This window comes from Anolis sagrei, chromosome 2 (assembly GCF_037176765.1).
Source record: "Anolis sagrei isolate rAnoSag1 chromosome 2, rAnoSag1.mat, whole genome shotgun sequence".
Taxonomy (NCBI): domain Eukaryota; kingdom Metazoa; phylum Chordata; class Lepidosauria; order Squamata; family Dactyloidae; genus Anolis; species Anolis sagrei.
The window spans coordinates 1,098,300-1,119,264 of record NC_090022.1 but is presented as its reverse complement, the minus strand read 5'-3'; the positions used below and the strand labels follow the sequence as shown (position 1 = coordinate 1,119,264).

The 20,965-nt window shown below is 45.1% G+C and overlaps 3 protein-coding genes and 1 pseudogene across 3 annotated transcripts in view; all 4 read left to right on the top strand.

Moving 5' to 3' along the window:
• LOC132765349 (bromodomain-containing protein 2) overlaps positions 1-20,965 on the top strand; it is a 463,888-nt gene that overhangs the window by 419,089 nt on the left and 23,834 nt on the right. The gene's annotated exons all lie outside the window — the stretch shown is intronic.
• Positions 1-20,965, top strand: part of LOC132766322 (zinc finger protein 180-like) — a 55,035-nt gene that overhangs the window by 23,465 nt on the left and 10,605 nt on the right. The window lies entirely within an intron of this gene.
• LOC132766282 (zinc finger protein 135-like) lies at positions 3,518-15,417 on the top strand. The gene is made up of 2 exons (XM_067464933.1): positions 3,518-3,569; positions 10,575-15,417. Exon 2 carries the CDS (start codon positions 10,833-10,835, stop codon positions 12,000-12,002), a length of 1,170 nt encoding a protein of 389 aa, XP_067321034.1. The 5' UTR covers positions 3,518-3,569; positions 10,575-10,832; the 3' UTR covers positions 12,003-15,417.
• LOC132766333 (zinc finger protein 850-like) overlaps positions 18,060-20,965 on the top strand; it is a 72,290-nt pseudogene continuing 69,384 nt past the window's right edge.

The window sequence follows — 20,965 nt, the reverse complement described above, 5'->3', positions numbered from 1 at the left end:
TTTTAACTGTTTATAACTATTATTACTATGTATTGTCGAAGGCTTTCATGGCCGGAATCACTCAGTTCTTGTGGGTTTTTTCGGGCTATATGGCCATGTTCTAGAGGCATTTCTCCTGACGTTTCGCCTGCATCTATGGCAAGCATCCTCAGAGGTGAGGTGACCTCACCTCTGAGGATGCCTGCCATAGATGCAGGCGAAACGTCAGGAGAAATGCCTCTAGAACATGGCCATATAGCCCGAAAAAACCCACAAGAACTGAGTATTGTTACTATGTATTTTGTTGTGTTGAATTGTAGACATCAAATTGGACTCAGGGCGGCTTGTAAGCCACCCTGAGTCCCCCTTAGGGGGTTGAGAAGGGCAGGGTAGAAGTACCCTAAATAAATAAATAAATAAATATGGTAGCATTATTTACGAAAAAAAGATTTCCATAACACAAATTAAGTTCTTTATACTTCTTTGCTTCCATACTAGGCTTCTTCCTCGTGCAGATAAACAGCTTTGCTCTCACAGAGCCTCCTCTCACATTAAACTTACATAGGAGCTTCACACAGTAGCTTCACAAACGAGGCCTTCAACCTGGGGCTTCTCTCACCAAAGCTTCTCTCACTGAGGCCTTCTCACACTGAGGCCTTCTCACACTGAGGTCTTCTCACAATGAAGCCTTCTCACACTGAGGCCAACTAACACTAAGGTTGCTGAGCTATAGGCACTCCTGCTCATATTGAACTGCATCCATTTAACCTTTTCAGAGCTCAGGAGGGCTTTGGGACCCTTTCCACTGGCTTCCCTTTCCTCCCACTCTCCCAAGCCTTAATAGTAATAATAATAATAATGATCTTCATCATCTTTATTTATACCCCGCCACCATCTCCCCGATGGGGACTCGGAGCGGCTTACATGGGGCCAGGCCCGAACAACAATTACAATAAAGAAAACCAAAACAACTGAAAACGCGAACAATAAACAATAACATCATCTATATAAATAAAAATGTAATGTTCGTTTGTGGGACTAAGAGAACTCAAAAAGCACTGGACGAATTGACACCAAATTTGGACACAAGACACCTAACAACCCAATGTATGTCCTTCACTCAAAAAAAAATTGATTTTGTCATTTGGGAGTTGTAGTTGCTAGGATTTATAGTTCACCTACAATCAAAGAGCATTCTGAACTCCACCAATGATGGAATTGAACCAAACTTGGCACACAGAACTCCTATGACAAACAGGGAATACTGGAAGAGTTTGGTGGACATTGACCTTGAGTTTTGGAGTTGTAGTTCACCTACATCCAGAGAGCACTGTGGACTCAAACAATGATGGATCTGGACCAAACTCTACATGAATACTCAATATGCCCAAATGAGAACACTGGTGGGGTTTGCGGGAAATAGAATCTTGACATTTGGGAGTTGTAGTTGGTGGGATTTGTAGTTCACCTACAATCACAGAGCATTCTGAACCCCACCAACGATAGAATTCGGCCAAACCTCCCACACAGAACCCCTATGACCACCAGATTATGGATTTCAATATTACTGGAGAACACAGAAATGCTGGACCACTCTCACAACCACCATGTCAGGCTACACAGAGAAGCCATTGAAATCCACAAGAAGCATGTGGACAATTTCAACAGAAAGGAAGAGACCATGAAAATCAACAAAATCTGGCTTCCAGTATTTTAAAAAAACTCTAAAATTACAAGAGCAAAACAACAGAGAGGAAACAATGTGGGACATCTAATCACCTCTCAACAAAAGATTCCCCCAGGCAATGCCAGACCATCCAATGCTAATGACACTTTTAAACAGAGGCTGGATGGCCATCTGTCAGGAGTGATTTGAATGCAATATTCCTGCTTCTTGGCAGAATGGGGTTGGACTGGATGGCCCAGGAGGTCTCTTCCAACTCTTTGATTCTATGATTCTAAGGTAGTCAGTTGAAACCTAGCGCCAGCAGACAAGAGTTCTTTGTCCCACCCTGGTCATTCCACAGATATATAAACCCTTTCCCCTAGTTCCAACAGACCTGACTTCCTCTGAGGATGCTTGCCATAGATGCAGGCGAAACGTCAGGAGAGAATGCCTCTAGACCATGGCCATATAGCCTGAAAAAACCTACAACAACCCAGTGATTCCAGCCATGAAAGCCTTCGACAATACATTAAACAAGGACATCTAATCACCTCTCAACAAAAGTTTGCTCCAGGCACTGCCAGGCCATCCAATGCTAACCAAGGTGGTCAGTTGAAACATTCACACCTAGGTTCAGCAGACGAGTCCTTTGTCCCACCCTGGCCATTCCACAGATATATAATCCCATTTGCTAGTTCCAACAGATCTCACTACCTCTGAGGATGTTTGTCATAGATGCAGGCGAAACGTCAGGAGAGAATGCCTCTAGACCATGGCCATATAGGCCGAAAAAACCTACAACAACCCAGTGATTCTGGCCATGAAAGCCTTCGACAATACATTAAACAAGGACATCTAATCATCTCTCAACAAAAGATTGCCCCAGGCACTGCCAGGCCATCCAATGCTATTCAAGGTGGTCAGTTGAAACATTCCCACCTAGCTCCAGCAGACAAGAGTCCTTTGTCCCACTCTGGTCATCATTCCACAGATATATAAGCCCTTTTCCCTAGTTCCAACAGACCTCACTACCTCTGAGGATGCTTGCCACAGATGCAGGCGAAACGTCAGGCGAGAATGCCTCTAGACCATGGCCATATAGTCCGAAAAAACCTACAAAAACCCAGTGATTCCAACCATCGACAATATAGAGAATTAGGTTCTTGTGGGGTTTTTCGGGCTATAGGGCCATGTTCTAGAGGCATTTTCTCCTGACGTTTCGCCTGCATCTATGGCAAGCATCCTCAGAGATAGTGAGGTCTGTTGGAACTAGGAAAATTGGGTTTATATATCTGTGGAATGACCAGGGTGGGACAAAGGACTCTTGTCTGCTGCAGCTAGGTGTGAATGTTTCAACTGATCACCTTGATTAGCATTCAATGGCTTGGAAGCGCCTGGGGGGAATCTTTTGTTGAGAGTGATTTCATGTGCCTGTTTGTTTCCCCTCTGTTGTTGTGCTGTTGTAGTTTTGGAGTCTTTTTAATACTGGTAGCCAGATTTTGTTCATTTTCATGGTTTCTTCCTTTCTGTTGAAATTGTCCACATGCTTGTGGATTTCAATGGCAATATAGAGAATCCCACCTAGGAGGGAGTCTGCCCGGAGACTGATGACGCGCCAAGCGGAGGTCGATTCCCATTGGCGGATCCCGGGAAGGAATGGCAGAAGAAGAAGAAGAAGGGCAGAGGAAAGGCTTCTTCGGGGGAGATTCTGCCCGGAGACCGGTGACGTCATAGAGGAGGACGAATTCTCATTGGCGGATTGGGAAGAAAATGAAGGAGTCAAGGAAGGCCGCCATCTTGGTTTCCTAGAGAGGCAGGGGAGGCTCAGGAGGGGAGGGGCCGGGCCAGGCCTTCCCCTGTGAGCTCACTTCCGGAGGAGGAGACGGGAAAGAGTAGGCCTTCCAGGAAGTGGAAGAAGGAGGAGGTGAGTCATGGCGGGCGCCCTGGGGGCCTGCTTTCCCCTCAGGCTTCTGCCTCAGGATTCCGGGCTTTGGGGCCTCCTCTCCCGCCTCGGCCTTGGCTCTGCTCTCAGGCCTTCTTCCTTTGCGGCCGAGGCTTCTTCCTCGGCCTGCCAAGGGGACGCCTCGCTCTGCGGCCTGCTCGGCTCTGGGTGGCTCATGGCGGCGCCTGCCTCCCTCTCCCTCTATGGCTGGGCCAAATGGAATTGAAGTTTAAAAAATAATGCTAGGCCGTTCAGCAGGGGAACTCTCTGCCTTCCTCGGAGGGAGTGTGGTGGAAGGAGGCTCCTTCTTTGGAGGCTTTGAAGCAGAGGCTGGATGGCCATCTGTCAGGGGTGCTTTGAATGCAATATTCCTGCTTCTTGGCAGAATGGGGTTGGGCTGGATGATGACCCAGGAGGTCTCTTCTAACTCTAGGATTCTATGTAACTTCCTGACTGTGAGAGCCGTTCAGCAGTGGAACTCTCTGCCCCGGAGTGTGGTGGAGGCTCCTTCTTTGGAAGCTTTTAAACAGAGGCTGGGTGGCCATCTGTCAGGGGTGCTTTGAATGGAATATTCCTGCTTCTTGGCAGAATGGGGGTGGACTGGATGATGGCCCAGGAGGGCTCTTCCAACTCTAGAATTCTATGAACAAGATAAAGGAGGTGGGGCGTAGATGGAGACATACAAGCAGTCCTAAACCGGTATAAAGTGCTTTTGGAGGACATAATGCTAAGGATTCATTATTCTGGGAAGGCACACTGGAACAACCACGTTTTCAAGCTCCTCCGAAAGACTTGATATAATTATATATTTTATATTACATGTAATATTACTAATAATGTTACAATATAATGGTATAGTACAATATGGAAATATATAATACTGATATTGTACTATGTGAATAATATAATGTATGTATATATCTTGTAAGCGGCTCTGGGTCTCCTTCGGGTTGAGAAGGGCGATATATATAATACTACTACTAATCATATTTATTATACAATAATAATATTATATATTTTATATTACATGTAGTATTACTAATAGTATTACAATATGGAAATATATAATATATAATACTGATATTGTACTATGCTAATAATATAATATATTGTATGTATAGATATCTTGTAAGCTGCTCTGGATCCCCTTCAGGTTGAGAAGGGCGATATATATAATACTACTGTATGGGGTTTTTTATTGATTTTATTGATTTTATTGATTTTATTGGTATTATGTATGAATTGTTAACTATGAATTTGTAATAATTTTGTATTGATTGTTTTGTGACGCGGGCATCAAATGGTGCCTCGCTTTTGTAAGCCGCCCTGAGTCCCCCCCCCCCCCCCGGGGTGAGAAGGGCGGGGTATAAGAACCTGTAATAATAATAATAATAATAATCATATTTATTTATTTACTTTATTTACTTATATACCGCTCTTCTCAGCCCTCAGGTGACTCAGAGCGGTTAACAACATCAATGCAAAACATCACAAGACAAGTATAAAGCAATTAAAACAGATTATAGCATCAACAATTAAACATTAGTATTTATTATGTAATAATAATAATATAGTATATTTTATATTATATGTAATATTACTAATATTATTACAATATGGAAATATATAATACTGATATTGTACTATGCTAATAATATAATGTATGTATAGATATCTTGTAAGCTGCTCTGGGTCCCCTTTGGGTTGAAAAGGGTGATATATATACTACTACTAATAATATTATTACATGTAATATTACTAATAATATTACAGTATGGAAATATATAATACTGATATTGTACTATGCTAATAATATAATATATTGTATGTATATATATCTTGTAAGCCGCTTTGAGTCCCCTTCGGGGTGAGAAGGGCGATATATATAATACTACTAATAATATATTTATATAATAATAATAATAATAATAATAATAATATGATATTATAATTATATATTTTATGTTACATATAATAATAATATTACAATATAATGGTATAGTACAATATGTGGTGGAAGTTCCTTCTTTGGAAGCTTTTAAACAGAGGCTGGATGGCCATCTGCCAGGAGTGATTTGAATACAATATTCCTGCTTCTTGGCAGAATGGGGTTGGACTGGATGGCCCATGAGGTCTCTTCCAACTCTTTGATTCTATATGGAAATATATTACACTGATATTGTACTATGCTAATAATATATTGTATGTATACATATCTAGTAAGCCGTGCTGAGTCCCCTTCGGGGTGAGAAGGGAGGCATAGAAATGCCGTAAATAAATAAATAAATAAATGTTATCCAGCACATAGCAGACAATAAGGATTCTGTGATCTCTAACTATCTGGATTGTGTGGCAGTGTAGAAGGAGCACTAGTCTCTGGGGCAGCAGAAAGTAAGCCTGCTCCCTCCTCCCTAGGACATATTCCCCTCACATCTTGATCCATGGTCCTCATCATGTCTCCTCTCAGCCTTCTCTTTTGAAGGCTAAACATGCCCAGCTCTTTAAGCCGCTCCTCATAGAGCCTGTTCTCCAGACCCTTGATCATTGTAGTCACCCTCCCTCTTTCTCTCTCTTAAAAGGAGACCGGAACCACTTGCAACCAGAGAAACACAGGATGTCATTGAAAACCAAAAAACACACACATTAAAATTAAACAGTGACACTATCTATATAAATAAAAATGTAATGTTCATTTCTGGGATTAACAGAACTCAAAAACCACTTGACGAATTGACATCGGATTTGGACATAACACCCCTAGCAGTAATTGAAAACCGAAAAACACACACATTAAAATAAAACAGCGACGCTATTAAAAATAAACAGTTGAAACCAATTAGAAGCCTCTTCTGAGCCATCCCAGCAAAAGTGGGCAAGCCCAACCAGTCATCTTGTTGGCAATTAAGTAGTAATGCAAGTGTTGCTGGCTCTCAGTTGAGTACAGACTCAGCACCACTGGCAGGTGATCCTCAATGAAACCCCCCCTGCAGATGGGCTCCGGGGCCAAACAGGAGCCTGTAGTGGGTGCAGTGAATTTCATGGCTTCCCTCCGACTTCCTGAGCCGTAGCACAAACATCACCTTTGGCACACCATTTCCATTTGGGCCACAATATTGTTTCCTCTGTGAATGCAGGCGGTTACCTTGACTTTCCTTTCCTTTGCCATTTTAATGTTGTTCCATCCTTGTTGCCTTTCGCTAAATCTGTGCAAGTTTACTATTTTAAGGTTTCCACCTCCTTGTTGCCTTTCTCTGAACCTGCTGCAGTTTGTCAATGTCTTTTCTTTTTAAAATTATCTTTATTGCATGGATATTCATTATTTACATTAAAAGAATTTGAGATAGAATGGGTAGGAGGATAGGTAAGGGAGAAAAGGAAAGAAAACAGAGGAGAAAAAATAATTTATCTATTTGTTTGAATTTGATTTTTTTTCCTTTCCTCTGTTTTCTTGTTAACAGGCCTCATGTCAGTCCTATCTCTGTACAAAATGTATACGTTTCTTTCAGCAGTGTCCAATCTGTTTTTCGTCTCTCCATCTGAAGCAGGAATGTGAGGGAATCCATGTCCATATAGTCTATAAGTTTGGTAAAACATGAGTCAATTGTCGGGAGTTTCTGCGCTAGTAGTGTTCTTACTGCGGAAGTTAAATAAAAGTATTTTTATTTTTATTTTTGTCTATCTCAAAATTTGTTAGGTTTGTTGTTGTTGTTCATTTGTTCAGTCATCTCCGACTCTTCGTGACCTCATGGACCAGTCCACGCCAGAGCTCCCTGTCGGCCGTCACCACCCCCAGCTCCTTCGAGGTCAGTCCAGTCACTTCAAGGATGCCATCCATCCATCTTGCCCTTGGTCGGCCCCTCTTCCTTTTGCCTTCCACTTTCCCCAGCCTGTTAGGTTTAGTAAATAGTATTCCGGTTTTAACTTAAACTTTAGTTTTACATATTTTTTTTGGACATGCTCGTGTATTTTTCCCAATACTGCAGGACCACCAAGAGTGGAAGTAAGTCCCCACTTCTACCCCATAGAATCAGAGTTGGAAGAGGGCCATCCAGTCCAACCCCATTCTGCCAAGAAGCAGGAATATTGTATTCAAAGCACCCCTGACAGATGGCCATCCAGCCTCTGCTTAAAAGCTTCCAAAGAAGGAGCCTCCACCACACTCCAGGACAGAGAGTTCCACTGCTGAACGGCTCTCACAGTCAGGAAGTTCTTCCTCATGTTCAGATGGAATCTCCTCTCTTGTAGTTTGAAGCCATTCCTCCATTGAGTCCTAGTCTCCAGGGAAGCAGAAAACAAGCTTGCTCCCTCCTCCTCCCTGTGGCTTCCTCTCACATATTTATACATGGCTATCATATCTCCTCTCAGCCTTCTCTTCTTCAGGCTAAACATGCCCAGTTCCTTAAGCCGCTCCTCATAGGGCTTGTTCTCCAGACCCTTGATCATTTTAGTCGCCCTCCTCTGGACACATTCCAGTTTTTCAATATCTTGCATCAATTGTGGTGCCCAGAATTGGACACAATATTCCAGGTGTGGTCTAACCAAAGCGGAATAGAGCATGGGGAGCATGACTTCCCTAGATCTAGACACTATGCTCCTATTGATGCAGGTCAAAATCCCATTGGCTTTTTTTGCCGCCACATCACATTCCTGGCTCATGTTTAACTTGTTGTCCACGAGGACTCCAAGATCTTTTTCACACGTACTGCTCTCGAGCTAGGCATTGTCCCCCATTCCGTATCTTTGCAGTTGGTTTTTCCTGCCAAAGTGGAGTATCTTCCATTTGTTCCTGTTGAACTTTATTTTGTTCGTTTTGGCCCATCATCTCTCTAAACTGTCAAGATTGATTTGAATTCTGCTCCTGTCCTCTGGAATATTGGCTCCCAATTTGGTGTCATCTGCAAACTTTATGATCCTGCTTTCTAACCACATTTCCAACATTTATTATTTTGGTTTTTATAGTATCTTGCTAGCTTCTCCGATATTCAGTGCCAACTGAAAAACATTTTGTACCAATTTTCGATTACTTTTATAGATCTTGAGTATTCTGATTTAAGTTTCCATACTTTTTCCCATTCCTCTAATCAGATAGAGCGGTCAATATCCTTAGCCCATTGAATCATATTTTCCTGTATCTCTTCTGTTTCCGTGTTCCATTGTAATAGTTTTTGGTACATTCTTTTTATTATTATTTTTCTCTCTCGACATTATTATTATATCCCATACCGATTCTTGTGTTGTAAATTCGTCTGTTTTGTCTTCCTTATAGCTGTTCATTATTTGTCCATATTGGAACCAAGATAGATTTTTACCCTCTTGTCTTAAGTAATCTAGTGGTTTTAGGATCCAAATATTACGAGGGGTATTTTTTAAGTAAGGTTCATTTTGTTGTAGACACTAGTAGTTCGCTCGCATACCGCAACTAGCGCGTGCGTTGGGTATGACAATTCAAAGATGGCCGTGACAACGTCCATGATGAGGACCGCTCCGGTCGCCCTTCTTTGATTATAGACTATTTGATCTGATCACGCACTCAAATCTTTGGTTTTTGTGGTCCTCTGTTAGGAGTTTCGGGACCCAACGGGAGCACAGTTTCCTAAACTTTTGGTGTTCAGAAACAGTGTTGTAAAGCACTGATCTCGACATGTCAGGAAATTCGTTTGAGAGACCTGTTATTATGAAGCGCCTGTTCTCACGAATCCTTGCTTCAACTGAAGCCACCAAATCGTCTGTAATCAAAGTAGGGCGACCAGAGCGGTCCTCATCATGGACGTTGTCACGGCCATCTTTGAATTATCGTACCCACTTACGCACTTTGTTTTCACTCATAACAGTATCACCGTACACTTCACAAATCTGTCGATGAATTTCTGCAGCAGGCAGGTTCCTTGGTGACAAAAACCGTATCACTGAGCAAACCTCACATGCGGCGCGTGAGTTGATAGTCTTAAACATTTTTAAAGCACAGAACAGAACCGTACAGGTTAGCTACAGAGCGGAAACTGAGCACAGTTGTTCCCGAGGCATGCCGGTACACGACGCATGCACTCGTTGTGGTATGCGCGCGAACTACTAGTGTCTACAACAAAACGGACCTTACTTAAAAAATACCCCTCGTATTTTGCTTCCTTAGAAGATGTTTATAAGTATACCATTTGTGCATAGAGATTTCTCTTCTGTGGTGACCCTCAACTAGGGAAAGCCAGAGCGGCCTTTCCATATAAAATCTTCCTTGGTATTTTTCCCATCTCTTTAATAGAGCTGCCCTGACAACTGGTTGGAGAAGTTCTTTTGGTACCAAAGGTATGTGTGCCACCCTCAACATAAATCACACCCTTCTAGACTTAAGTGGAATGGAAAGAAAGCAAGGATCAAATACCAAATATTGATTAATGCAAAGAAAAGGGGAGGGTTGTCCCTACCAGAATTTCAGATTTATTTTGAAGCTTGTGCACTAACAAGGGGAGGTGCTTTGGTTTAGAAATGTGGAGCAGGGATCACGCTGCCGGGAAAGAGAGGATCAGGAAAAAAAAATTACTGTTGGAAGAAATCTACACAAGACAATGAAGTATTTTTCTCACAAGACTGACCACTTGGGATTGTCTATCCGTACAGGTGGTCACTCAAGTTCTGAGTTGGGATGCGAGGAAGTGGGATCTAGGCAGGAAATGCTTTGCAACCTGAGCTGTTTCAGCGCTGACCATATTGTTAGAAGTCTTCCTTTGCAAAGATTGGATGACACTCTGAACACACTGCAGTGCAAACAATCTCATGCAGAGAATCTTGGACCACTCTCCCCTTTGCAGGGCTTGCTCTTTGTTGGGCAAGTGTTAAAGTACTTCTCAGCAGGCAAAGGCTCTTCTCAATAGGACCACTCTTTCTCCCTTCTTCTCCGGCATTGGCTACAGCACCAAGCTATTGTTCTTATTGTTCAATGAGGTATTTCTGCGCTCTGATCCTGATAAATTTTTCCTCTCATTTCTCTGGCAGGTAACCTCTGAATGAACCTTGTGAAGAACATTTCCCTTTGACTTAGGTCAGGAATGAAATTGCACAGCACTCACAAGAAATAACTTGGAGAAATTATATTTCAAGCTACATACCTGTGTATTCAAGGAGTAAAGGGAGGATTGTGCTGTAAACAGTGGGGCTTAGTAATTTATTCAAATGAACTAGAGCAATAGAGAGACTGAGAAGAGGAAATCTGGAGACCTTCTGGCATAATATTTGAATCATAAATGTAAAAGAATGGAAAATCTCCATTCCTTGTCAAAATCGCACACAGGGGAGAAGCGACATAATTGTATGGACTGTGTGAAATATTTCACTGGGAGAAGTTCTATTACTACACATAAACGAACTCACACAGAAGAGAAGCTGTATAAATGCATGGAATGTGGAAAGAGCTTCAGGGATAGTGGAAAGCTGCGTTCCCATCAAAGGACCCACACAGGGGAGAAGCCCTATAAATGCGTGGAATGTGGAAAAAGCTTCAATCACAGTGGGGGTCTGCATATCCATCAAAGAACCCACACAGGGGAGAAGCCCTATAAATGCATGGAATGTGGGAAGTGCTTCGGTCATAGTGGGAGTCTGCGTATCCATCAAAGGACCCACACAGGGGAGAAGCCGCATAACTGCATGGAATGTGGAAAGTGCTTCAGTGACAGTGGACATTTGCGTACCCATCAAAGAACCCACACAGGGGAGAAACCACATAAATGCATGCAATGTGGAAAGAGCTTCAGTCAGAGTGCAAATCTGCATACCCATCAAAGGACCCACACAGGGGAGAAGCCACATACATGCATAGAATGTGGAAAGAGCTTCAGTCGCAGTGGACATCTGCGTTCCCATCACAGGATCCACACAGGGGAGAAGCCACATACATGCATGGAATGTGGAAAGAGTTTCAGTGAGAGCGGACATCTGCGTACCCATCAAATGACCCACACAGGGGAGAAGCCACATGAATGCATGGAATGTGGAAAGAGCTTCAGTGAGAGTGGGAAACTGCGTTCCCATCAACGGGTCCACACAGGAGAGAAGCCACATAAATGCATGGAATGTGGAAAGAGCTTCAGACACAGTGCGAGTCTGCGTACCCATCAAACGATCCACACAGGGGAGAAACCACATAAATGCATGCAATGTGGAAAGAGCTTCAGTCTGAGTGCAAATCTGCGTACCCATGAAAGGACCCACACAGGGGAGAAACCACATAAATGCATAGAATGTGGAAAGAGCTTCAGTCGCAGTGGACATCTGCGTTCCCATCAAAGGACCCACACAGGGGAGAAGCCACATACATGCATGGAATGTGGAAAGAGCTTCAGTCACAGCGTGAATCTGCATACCCATCAAATGACCCACTCAAGGGAAAATGCATTAGACACGAAAGAGCTCACACACAGCTAGAGGAGACCTGCCTTTATGTTTCCAAGGGTCCCAGGTAGACAAAAAATTGGGATGATGGACAGAAAAAAGAAGGCTGCCAACTTGTTCTCTATCTGTCATGTGCAGCAGTTTGTGTGGTCTGGCTTGACAGAGTGTTCAGGACTCAGGAGGCTTTTTCTCTGTATTGCAGCCAGTTAGGAAGGGGTTAACCTGACCTTTTCTTCCTCAAGACCCTGTAATCCTGTTCTGGTCTCTGTTGTACCCTGAGTCATCGTTGACTTCAAATTCTGGACTGACTACTCGGCTTGATTTATGGAATTGGACTTCAGTTTGCATCTCTGCCTCTCTTGCTTGACTTTGGAATTCTGACTTGGTTTTGTACTCTTGGATTCTTGGTAGTTATTTTATGAACTGTGGTTAATGCATTCCTGACATCTGACTATTGGACTGTGACCTTAGCAAATATAGGGTGAGGCAGCATAACTTCCTTTTTTAAAATGCATGCCATTCAGTCAGTTGAAGACGTAGCGGAGCGCTAGTGGTCTCGTTCAAGAGCTGGGAGTATAAAGTTTTGTCCGGACACAGTTCAGTCTCCATCAGGTGCTGGAACTGAGGAGGAGAGTGCTTTTACCATTGAGGCCTACTTTTCGAGTGGATTTGGAGTGGCCGGCTCCAGATTTGGCCCCTTGTGATTTTTTTCTATGGGTTTTTTGAAAACTGTATTTATGTGAACCATCCAAGAACCCTACAAGATTTGAAGACCAACATCCAGGAAGAAAGTGCCAACATAACGCATGCTATGCTGGCAAGAGTCATGACAAATGCCAGGAATTGGTTTACTCATTGTGTGGAGAATGGGGGACGTCACCTACCTAATTTGATTTTCAAAACTATGTAAAACAAAACTTTAGGTATGCGCCTACATTATAATTTTTTTCTGATTCATACATTGAGTTTTATTAAGTTTTGAACAAAGGAAGTTATGCTGCCTCACCCTGTATTTGTATATTTGTAAGTTATGTGGTCAGAGATACAGTGGGGTGTAATAATAATAATAATAATAATAATAATAATAATAATAATGCGTGCTTAGAGTAAAGCCCCTATATAACAACAACAACAACTTTATTTTTATCTCACCCTATCTCTCTGAAGGGACTCAAAGGTGGTTTACAATAGGAAGATTGGCAAGCAAACAAATCAAATCAAATTATAAACAGTAAATGAATAACATCACAATATAAGTATAAAATAACCCAAACTATATAAAATAATCAAATTACCAAGATTAAAATGCATACAACATTTAAGATACATTGAATAGGGACCCCTATTGAGGTGGTGACTGGAAGGGAAGGATGTGGGAAAGGGAGACCCAGATCATTAATTTGGCCTAAACATTGGAATAGATCAAATATAACAATCCAACCTATAAGTGAAAACTCTAAATTACCAGTTCGGCCAGAAATTGAAGGAAGAACTCTTGTCAATTTAAATAGGACTCCTGACAAGGTTATTATTATTATTATTATTATTATTATTATTATTAAACTTTATTTGTACCCCTCTAGCATCTACCCCGCTAGCATTATTTGTATCCCGCTAGCTGAGTACCCAGGATGGCGGTCCCTACAGGTTGTGAGTGGTGCTATTCAATGCCAGGTCAGTGAATGGAAAAACATCTACTATTCAGGATCTAATCCTTGAAGATTAGAGTTGACCTGGCTTGTATAACGGAGACCTGGTTGGACGAGGCTGGGGGGATTAATCTCTCCCAGCTTTGTCCACCAGGCTACTCCGTTCAGCACCAGTCAAGATCTGGAGGGAGGGGGGTGTCACAATTGTCTATAAGGATACCATCCCCCTGACCAGGTGCCCCATCCCGCAGTCTACCACATTTGAGTGTGTCAGCCTGAGAATCGGTGACCAGGATAGGGATTCTGTTGGTGTACTGACCACCCCGTTGCACTACAGCAGTGTTTCTCAACCTGGGGGTCGGGACCCCTGAGGGGGTCATGAGGGGATGTCAGAGGGGTCACCAAAGACCATCAGAAAACACAGTATTTTCTGGTGATCATGAGGATTCTGTGTGGGAAGTTTGGCCCAAATCTATTGTTGATGGGGTTCAGAATTTCCTTTGATTGTAGATGAACTATAAATCCCAGCAACTACAACTCACAAATGTCAAGGTCTATTTTCCCCAAACTCCGCCAGTGTTCACATTTGGGTGTATTGGGTAATTGTGTTAAGTTTGCTCCAGATCCATCATTGTTTGAGTCCACGGTGCTTTCTGGATGTTGGTGAACTACAGCTCCAAAACTCAAGGTCAATGCCCACCAAATCTTTCCAGTATTTTCTGTTGGTCATGAGAGTTCTGTGTGCCAAGTTTGGTTCAATTCCATTGTTGGTGGAGTTCTGAATACTCTTTGATTGTAGGTAAACTATAAATCCCAGAAACTACAATTTCCAAATGACAAAATCAATTCCTCCAACCCCACCAGTATTCAAATTTGGACGTATCGGGTATTTGTGACAAATTTGGTCCAGTGGATGAAAATACATCCTGTATATCAGACATTACAATTCAAAGCAGTAGCAAAATTACAGTTATGAAGTAGCAAAGAAAATAATGTTATGGTTGGGGGTCAGCACAATATGAAAAACTGTATTAAGGGGTCGCGGCATTAGGAAGGTTGAGAACCACTGCACTACAGTCTCCCTACCTGAGCTAGCCAGAGTGGTCTCATTGTGCTGGGGGACTTCAATGTCCATGCCAAGACCACTCTGTCAGGAGCGGCTCAGGACTTCATGTCAGTCATGGCAACCATGGGCCTGTCCCAATTAGTATCTGGTCCCACCCACAGTGCTGGACACACGCTGGATCTGGTCTTCTGCCAGGGATGGGAAGAAGGTGGCGGGGTGGAGAAGCTGACCATCACTCCGTTGCCATGGACTGACCACCACCTGATCAGGTTTAGACTTATTGCGCCTACCTACCACTGCAGGGGTGGTGGACCCATTAAAATGCTCTGCCCCCAGAGACTTATGGATCCAAATGGTTTGACAGCTCTTGGGGATTTTTCCGCCTCCTTGGTAAGTGACCCTGTCGAGGACAGGGAGATGACCAGGGCTATAGACACAATTGCTCCAGAACGCCCCCTCTCGAATAACCGAGCTCAAAAGGCAACCTGGCAAAATGGAACAACCTAGAAGAATTATCCACCTGTTGCGACCGTGGAGCAGAACAAGCAACTCCGCATCTGTGTGCTTGTCCACAGGGCCCTGCCTCATGCACAGAGGATGGTTCAGGGCTACAGACAGTGCAGTTGCTGTTGCCTGTTTTTGGTCCCAAACTATTTAGTCGCTTGTGCTTTCTCAATGTTATCAGGGTTATACTTATTTATGAAATGTTTTGAGATGAAATAAATAAATAAATAAACCATACGTTGTGGTCTTGCAAAGAGCCCAGAAAGATTGGGGCTGAAAGAGATGAAATGGGAAAGAATCACAACGGGACCAGGGTTTTCATTGCTGGGGATGCTGTGTGATGAATTAGGCAAGAAGCATGGAAGGTGAATCCCCAGTTAGGTGAGTGCAGCCAGCCCCCTCTGTGCCCAGCTATGGAAGGAACCTACTATTCCGATGCAAGGAAGAAGAGTGGCTGATGAAGATGCATGAATCCGTGGAGAGGGACAAATTATTATTATTGTTATATTACATTTATACTTCACCATTCTCACCCCAGTGGGGGACTCAGGGTGTGATGGTGGTCAGGGAGAAGTCCTTGACTAGTCTCTAGAAAGACTGGGGTGTCTTTGTCTCTTAGTGAGACTGAAAAGGAGCAAAACATAAGCCCAACCCAACAGGCAGGCAGGGAGGGAGGGGCAGGGTTGTGGATTGGGTTGAGTAGTCATTGGATAAGAAGGTGTTCCATAACCGAGGCTGGCTTGTGGTCAAAGGATGGTCTTAGTGAGAGCGGGGGGGAGGGCTGTGTCAGTTCAGTTTGAGATACCTCATGGGAAAGGTGCCTTCCCTTCTCCTCCGGGGAATAGTGGGGGTGGGGGTGGGTGGACCCTGCCCTCCCTTTCCCTTCCCTCCCTTTCCCTTCCCTCCCATTCGCTTCCCTCCCAAGGGACCCCCCTCCTCTTCCCTCCAAAGAAAATTCCTCTTACCCTACTTCTGAGGGAGGGGGTCTCAGCCTTTCTTGTTCTCAGGAGGGCCTTGAGACCCTTGCCTTTTCCATTGGCTCCCCCCCCCCCCACACACACACACTTAGAGGCCTTCCCCTTCCTTCCTGGTCTAACAGGCTATTCCTGGGCTTCTTCCTCATGCAGATAAACAGCTTTGCCCTCACAGAGCCTCCTCTCACACAACACACTCACACAGGAGCTTTACAGCAGAGGCCTTCAACCTGGGACTTCTCTCACTGAAGCTTCTCACACTGAGGCCTCTCACTGAGGCCTGCTGAGCTACAGGCACAGCTGCTTATATCAAACTGCATCCATGTCACCTTTTCAGAGCTTGACTTGCATTTTTGTCATTAAGCTACCTTGTTGTTCATTCGTTCAGTCGTCTCCGACTCTTCGTGACCTCATGGACCAGCCCACGCCAGAGCTCCCTGTCGGCCGTCACCACCCCCAGCTCCTTCAAGGTCAGTCCAGTCCCTTCAAGGATGCCATCCATCCATCTTGCCCTTGGTCGGCCCCTCTTCCTTTTGCCTTCCACTTTCCGCAGCATCATTCCCTTCTCTAGGCTTTGCTGTCTCCTCATGATGTGGCCAAAGGACTTCCGCTTTCCCTCTAGTCTCCTTCCCTCCAGTGAGCAGTCGGGCTTTATTTCCTGGAGGATGGACTGGTTGGATCTTCTCGCAGTCCAAGGCACTCTCAGCACTTTCCTCCAGCCCCACAGCTCAAAAGCATCTCTCTTCCTCCGCTCAGCCTTCCCGAAGGTCCAGCTCTCACATCCGGAGGTGACTACCACAGGGAAGACCATGGCTTGGACTAGGCAATGGATCTTGGTTGCCAGTCTGATGTCTCTACTCTTTACTACTGGACATTGCTCTCCTCCCAAGAAGGAAGCGTCCCCTGATTTCCTGGCCACAGTCTGCATCTGCAGTCATCTTTGCACCTAGAAGTGCAAACCCTGTCACGGCCTCCACGTTTTCTCCCTCTATTTCCCAGTTGTCAATCATTCTTGTTGCCATAATCTTGGTTATTTTGACGTTTAGCTGCAACCCGGCTTTTGCGCTTTCTTCTTTCACATTGATTAGAAGGCTCCTCAGCTCCTCCTCGCTTTCGGCCATCAGAGTGGTGTCATCTGCATATCTGAGGTTCTTAATGTTTCTTCCAGCCATTTCCACCCCAGCCTTGCATTCATCCAGCCCCACACATCCTCGCATGATGTGTTCTGCATACAAGTTTAAAAGGCTGGGTGAGAGGATGCAGCCTTGCCGGACGCCTTTCCCAATGAAGCGCCTTCTGGTTTCCTAGTTAGTCTACCTAGTTGATGTTTAATATTTCTGATACAGAGTGGGACTGAAGGAGAGGAGAATATAAGCCCAACAGTCAAGGAGGGAGGGAGGGCCAGGCTTGTGGATTGGGTTGAGTAGGCCTTGGATGAGACTGTGGTCCATTCAGTCTCCCTCCCCCTCCCTCTCTGAATGACAGGAATGGGCAGCAGCAGCGAGAGGGAGAATCAATCCGGCAGGCCGGGTCTGCCTGGAGACTGGTGACGCGGCCAGCGGAGGCCCATTCCCATTGGTGCATCCCAATGGGAAGGAAGTAATGCCCTCTCGGAGTGGCAGAAGGAAGGGCGGAGAAAAGCGCTCGGGGTGAGTTTCTGCCCGGAGACCGGTGACGCCAGAGAGGGAGGTGAATTCCTATTGGAAGGAAGGGGACGCTCTTGCTCCTGACTCGCCAGTGCCGCCAAGAAGCCCCGCCTCTCTCTGGGCGTCCATCCCGCGGCAGCCATGTTTGGTGTTGGCGGAAGTCCAGCGAGAGGGGCCGGCCTCCGTGTCCTAGAGAGGCTCGGGCTCGGCCTTTCCCCGTGAGCTCCTCACTTCCGGAGGAGAGAGAGAGAGAGGGAGGAAGAGGAGGAGCCAGGGGCGGTGTCGGGCTTGTTTACCAGGAAGACAGAAGCAGGAGGCCTTCCGGTCAGAGAGAGAGGGACGGAGGGGTGAGTGTGCCTGTGGTGTAGGCCCTTCTCGGCCCTTGGCGTGGAAATCCCTTCCTTCTCGGCCTCTGCCGCCTCCCCCTCCTCCTGTGCGGCCTCCGAGCCCGCCTCTCCCTCCCTGGCTCCCTGCCTGCCTTCCCTTCCAGGCTGCCCCCCCCCCCCCCGAGGACGAGGAAACCCAGACGAGAGGGGCCTACTCGGCCTGGGCCCTGTGGCAAGGGAGGCTCGCCTTCCCCACTCCAGAGCGCGCCATCCTTCTCTCTCTCTTTCTTTGTTTACCACATTGATCAGGCGCCCTTCTCTCTCTCTCTCTCTGTGCCTGGTGGGGTCAGGATGGATGGCCTTTGGGGTGTCCCCCCAGACTGCCTGGGAGTTCGGAGGAGCTCCCTTCCTTCCTTCTCTGGAGGGTTTAAGCCGTGGTTGGATGGCCATCTGCGAGGAGGGATCGGGTGGTGCCTTCCTGCTTGACAGAAGGGGGTTAGGATGGATGACCTCTCTCCTGCCCTGACCACACTGGACGGGGAGGCTATCCTGGGGGTCCAGCGGGGCCTCCTCCTTCTCGGGAGGTCTCTCAGCAGAGGCTGGGTGGGCATCTGTCGGGAGGGCTTGTGTTGTGTCCTCCTCCTTCCTGGGCTGGGGGACCTTTGGAGTCTCTTCCAACTCTGTGTCTCACCACTTATTTATTTACGACATTTCCATGCCACCCTTCTCACCCCGAAGGAGACTCAAAGCGGCTCACAAGATGCATTTACGTAGGTAAAGGTAAAGGTAGTCCCCTGACATTAAGTCCAGTCGTGTCTGACTCTGGGACTCTGATGCTCATCTCCATTTCTAAGCCGAAGAGCCAGCATTGTCCATAGACGCCTCCAAGGTGGCCACTGGCATGACTGCATGGAGCGCCACCTATTGATCTACTCACATTTGCATGTTTTCGAACTGCTATGTTGGCAGAAGCTAGGGCTGACAGCGGAAGCTCACGCCGCTCCCCAGAATCAAATCTGCGACCATTCAATCAACAAGCTCAGGAGCTCAGTGCTTTACATACATTATGTTATATTATTCGCATTATATATTACTCTATTGTACTATACCCTTGTATTGTAATATTATTGGTAATATTATTTGTCCTATAAAATATATATTGATAAAATAATATTATTAGGATTATTATTACGATTACATTGTATTATAAATATATGTATATACAATATATTACATTATATTATATTATTTGCAGAGTACAATATCAGTATTATATATGACTATATTGTACTATGCCACTGTATTGTAATATCATTAGTAATATTGCATGTATATATGTATACACAACGTATTACATTATATTATGTTATTGGGATTACATTGTATTACATTATAAATATTATATGTATACACAATTATTATTATTTACTTTATTTCTCAGCCCTCAGGCGACTCAAAGCAGTGAACAACATCGATACAAAACATCACGAGACAAGTATAGGGCAATTAAAAACAATTGTAACATAAATCATTAAACATCCGTATAACAATCATACAATTACATTATATTATATTATATTACTAGCCATCCCCTGCCATGCGTTGCTGTGGACCACATGGGGGTTCTGTTTGGGAGGTTTGGCCCAATTCTATCGTTGGTTGGGTTCATGCTCTATGGGTCAATGCTCTATGACTGTAGGTGAACTATAAATCCCAGCAACTACAACTCCCAAATGTCAAGATTCTATTTTCCCCATACTCTACCAGTGTACACATTTGGGCATAATGAGTATTTGTGTAGAGTTTGGTCCACATCCATCATTGTTTGAGTCCACAGTAATCTTTTGATGTAGGTGAACTACAACTCCAAAACCAAAGGACACTGCCCCCAAACCCTTCCAGTATTTTCTGTTGGTTATGGGAGAACTCTGTGCCAAGTTTGGTTCAATTCCATTGTTGTGGGGTTCAGAATTATTTTTGTTTGTAAGTAAACTATAAATACCAGCAACTATAACTCCTGAAAATTTTTTGAGTGAAGGACATACATTGGGTTGTTAGGTGTCTTGTGTCCAAACATGGTGTCAATTCGCCCAGTGGTTTTTGAGTTCTGTTAATCCCACAAATGAACATTACATTTTTATTTATATAGATTCACATACCACAGGAGACAAGGTGGGACTGTCTTCCGGCCCCCCCTCTCTTCACTCTGGCCCAGAGCAGCACTTGGTGCCCTGCGGTCATCATGGGGGCGAGAGGGCAGTGCCAAAGGGGCCCCCTCCCTCCCTAAGGCATGCACTCGGCAGCCCTTCATTCCTCCCCCTTGGAGCCCCCCCTGTCCTTCCTTCCCTGCCCAAAGCAGAACCTTCAAGGAGGGACAGGGAGGGAGGTAGCCCCGAGGAAGAAGCCTGGGGGGGGGGGGGAAGAGGGAGGGAGCCCCTTCTCCCAATTAGGGGACCCGCCTGGTGTGCCCACAGATAGGAGACAGGAAGAGGCTGGCCTTCCACACTCTTCAAGGAAACCATTGGGAGCCGTGTCGCTAGTACCGAGGGTCACGGGACTGGCTTTGCCCAGCTTGGCATGCTGAAGCCTCGGCCTGGATCCGCACTTCCCTCTCTCCCAGGATCTGACCTCACATCCTCTGCCTTGAACTGGATTCTGTGAGTCTGCGCAGCCAAATAACCCGGGATCAGATCCTGAGAGACAGGGCGTGTGGACGTTGCCTGAGACACGCAGCTCGAATTCTCTGCCCTGGGAAGCCAGAATGGTTCCCTCTGGATTCCTTCTTTGTGACCCTTTGTTTACCTTCTGATTCTCCTTCTGTATTTTCCTCT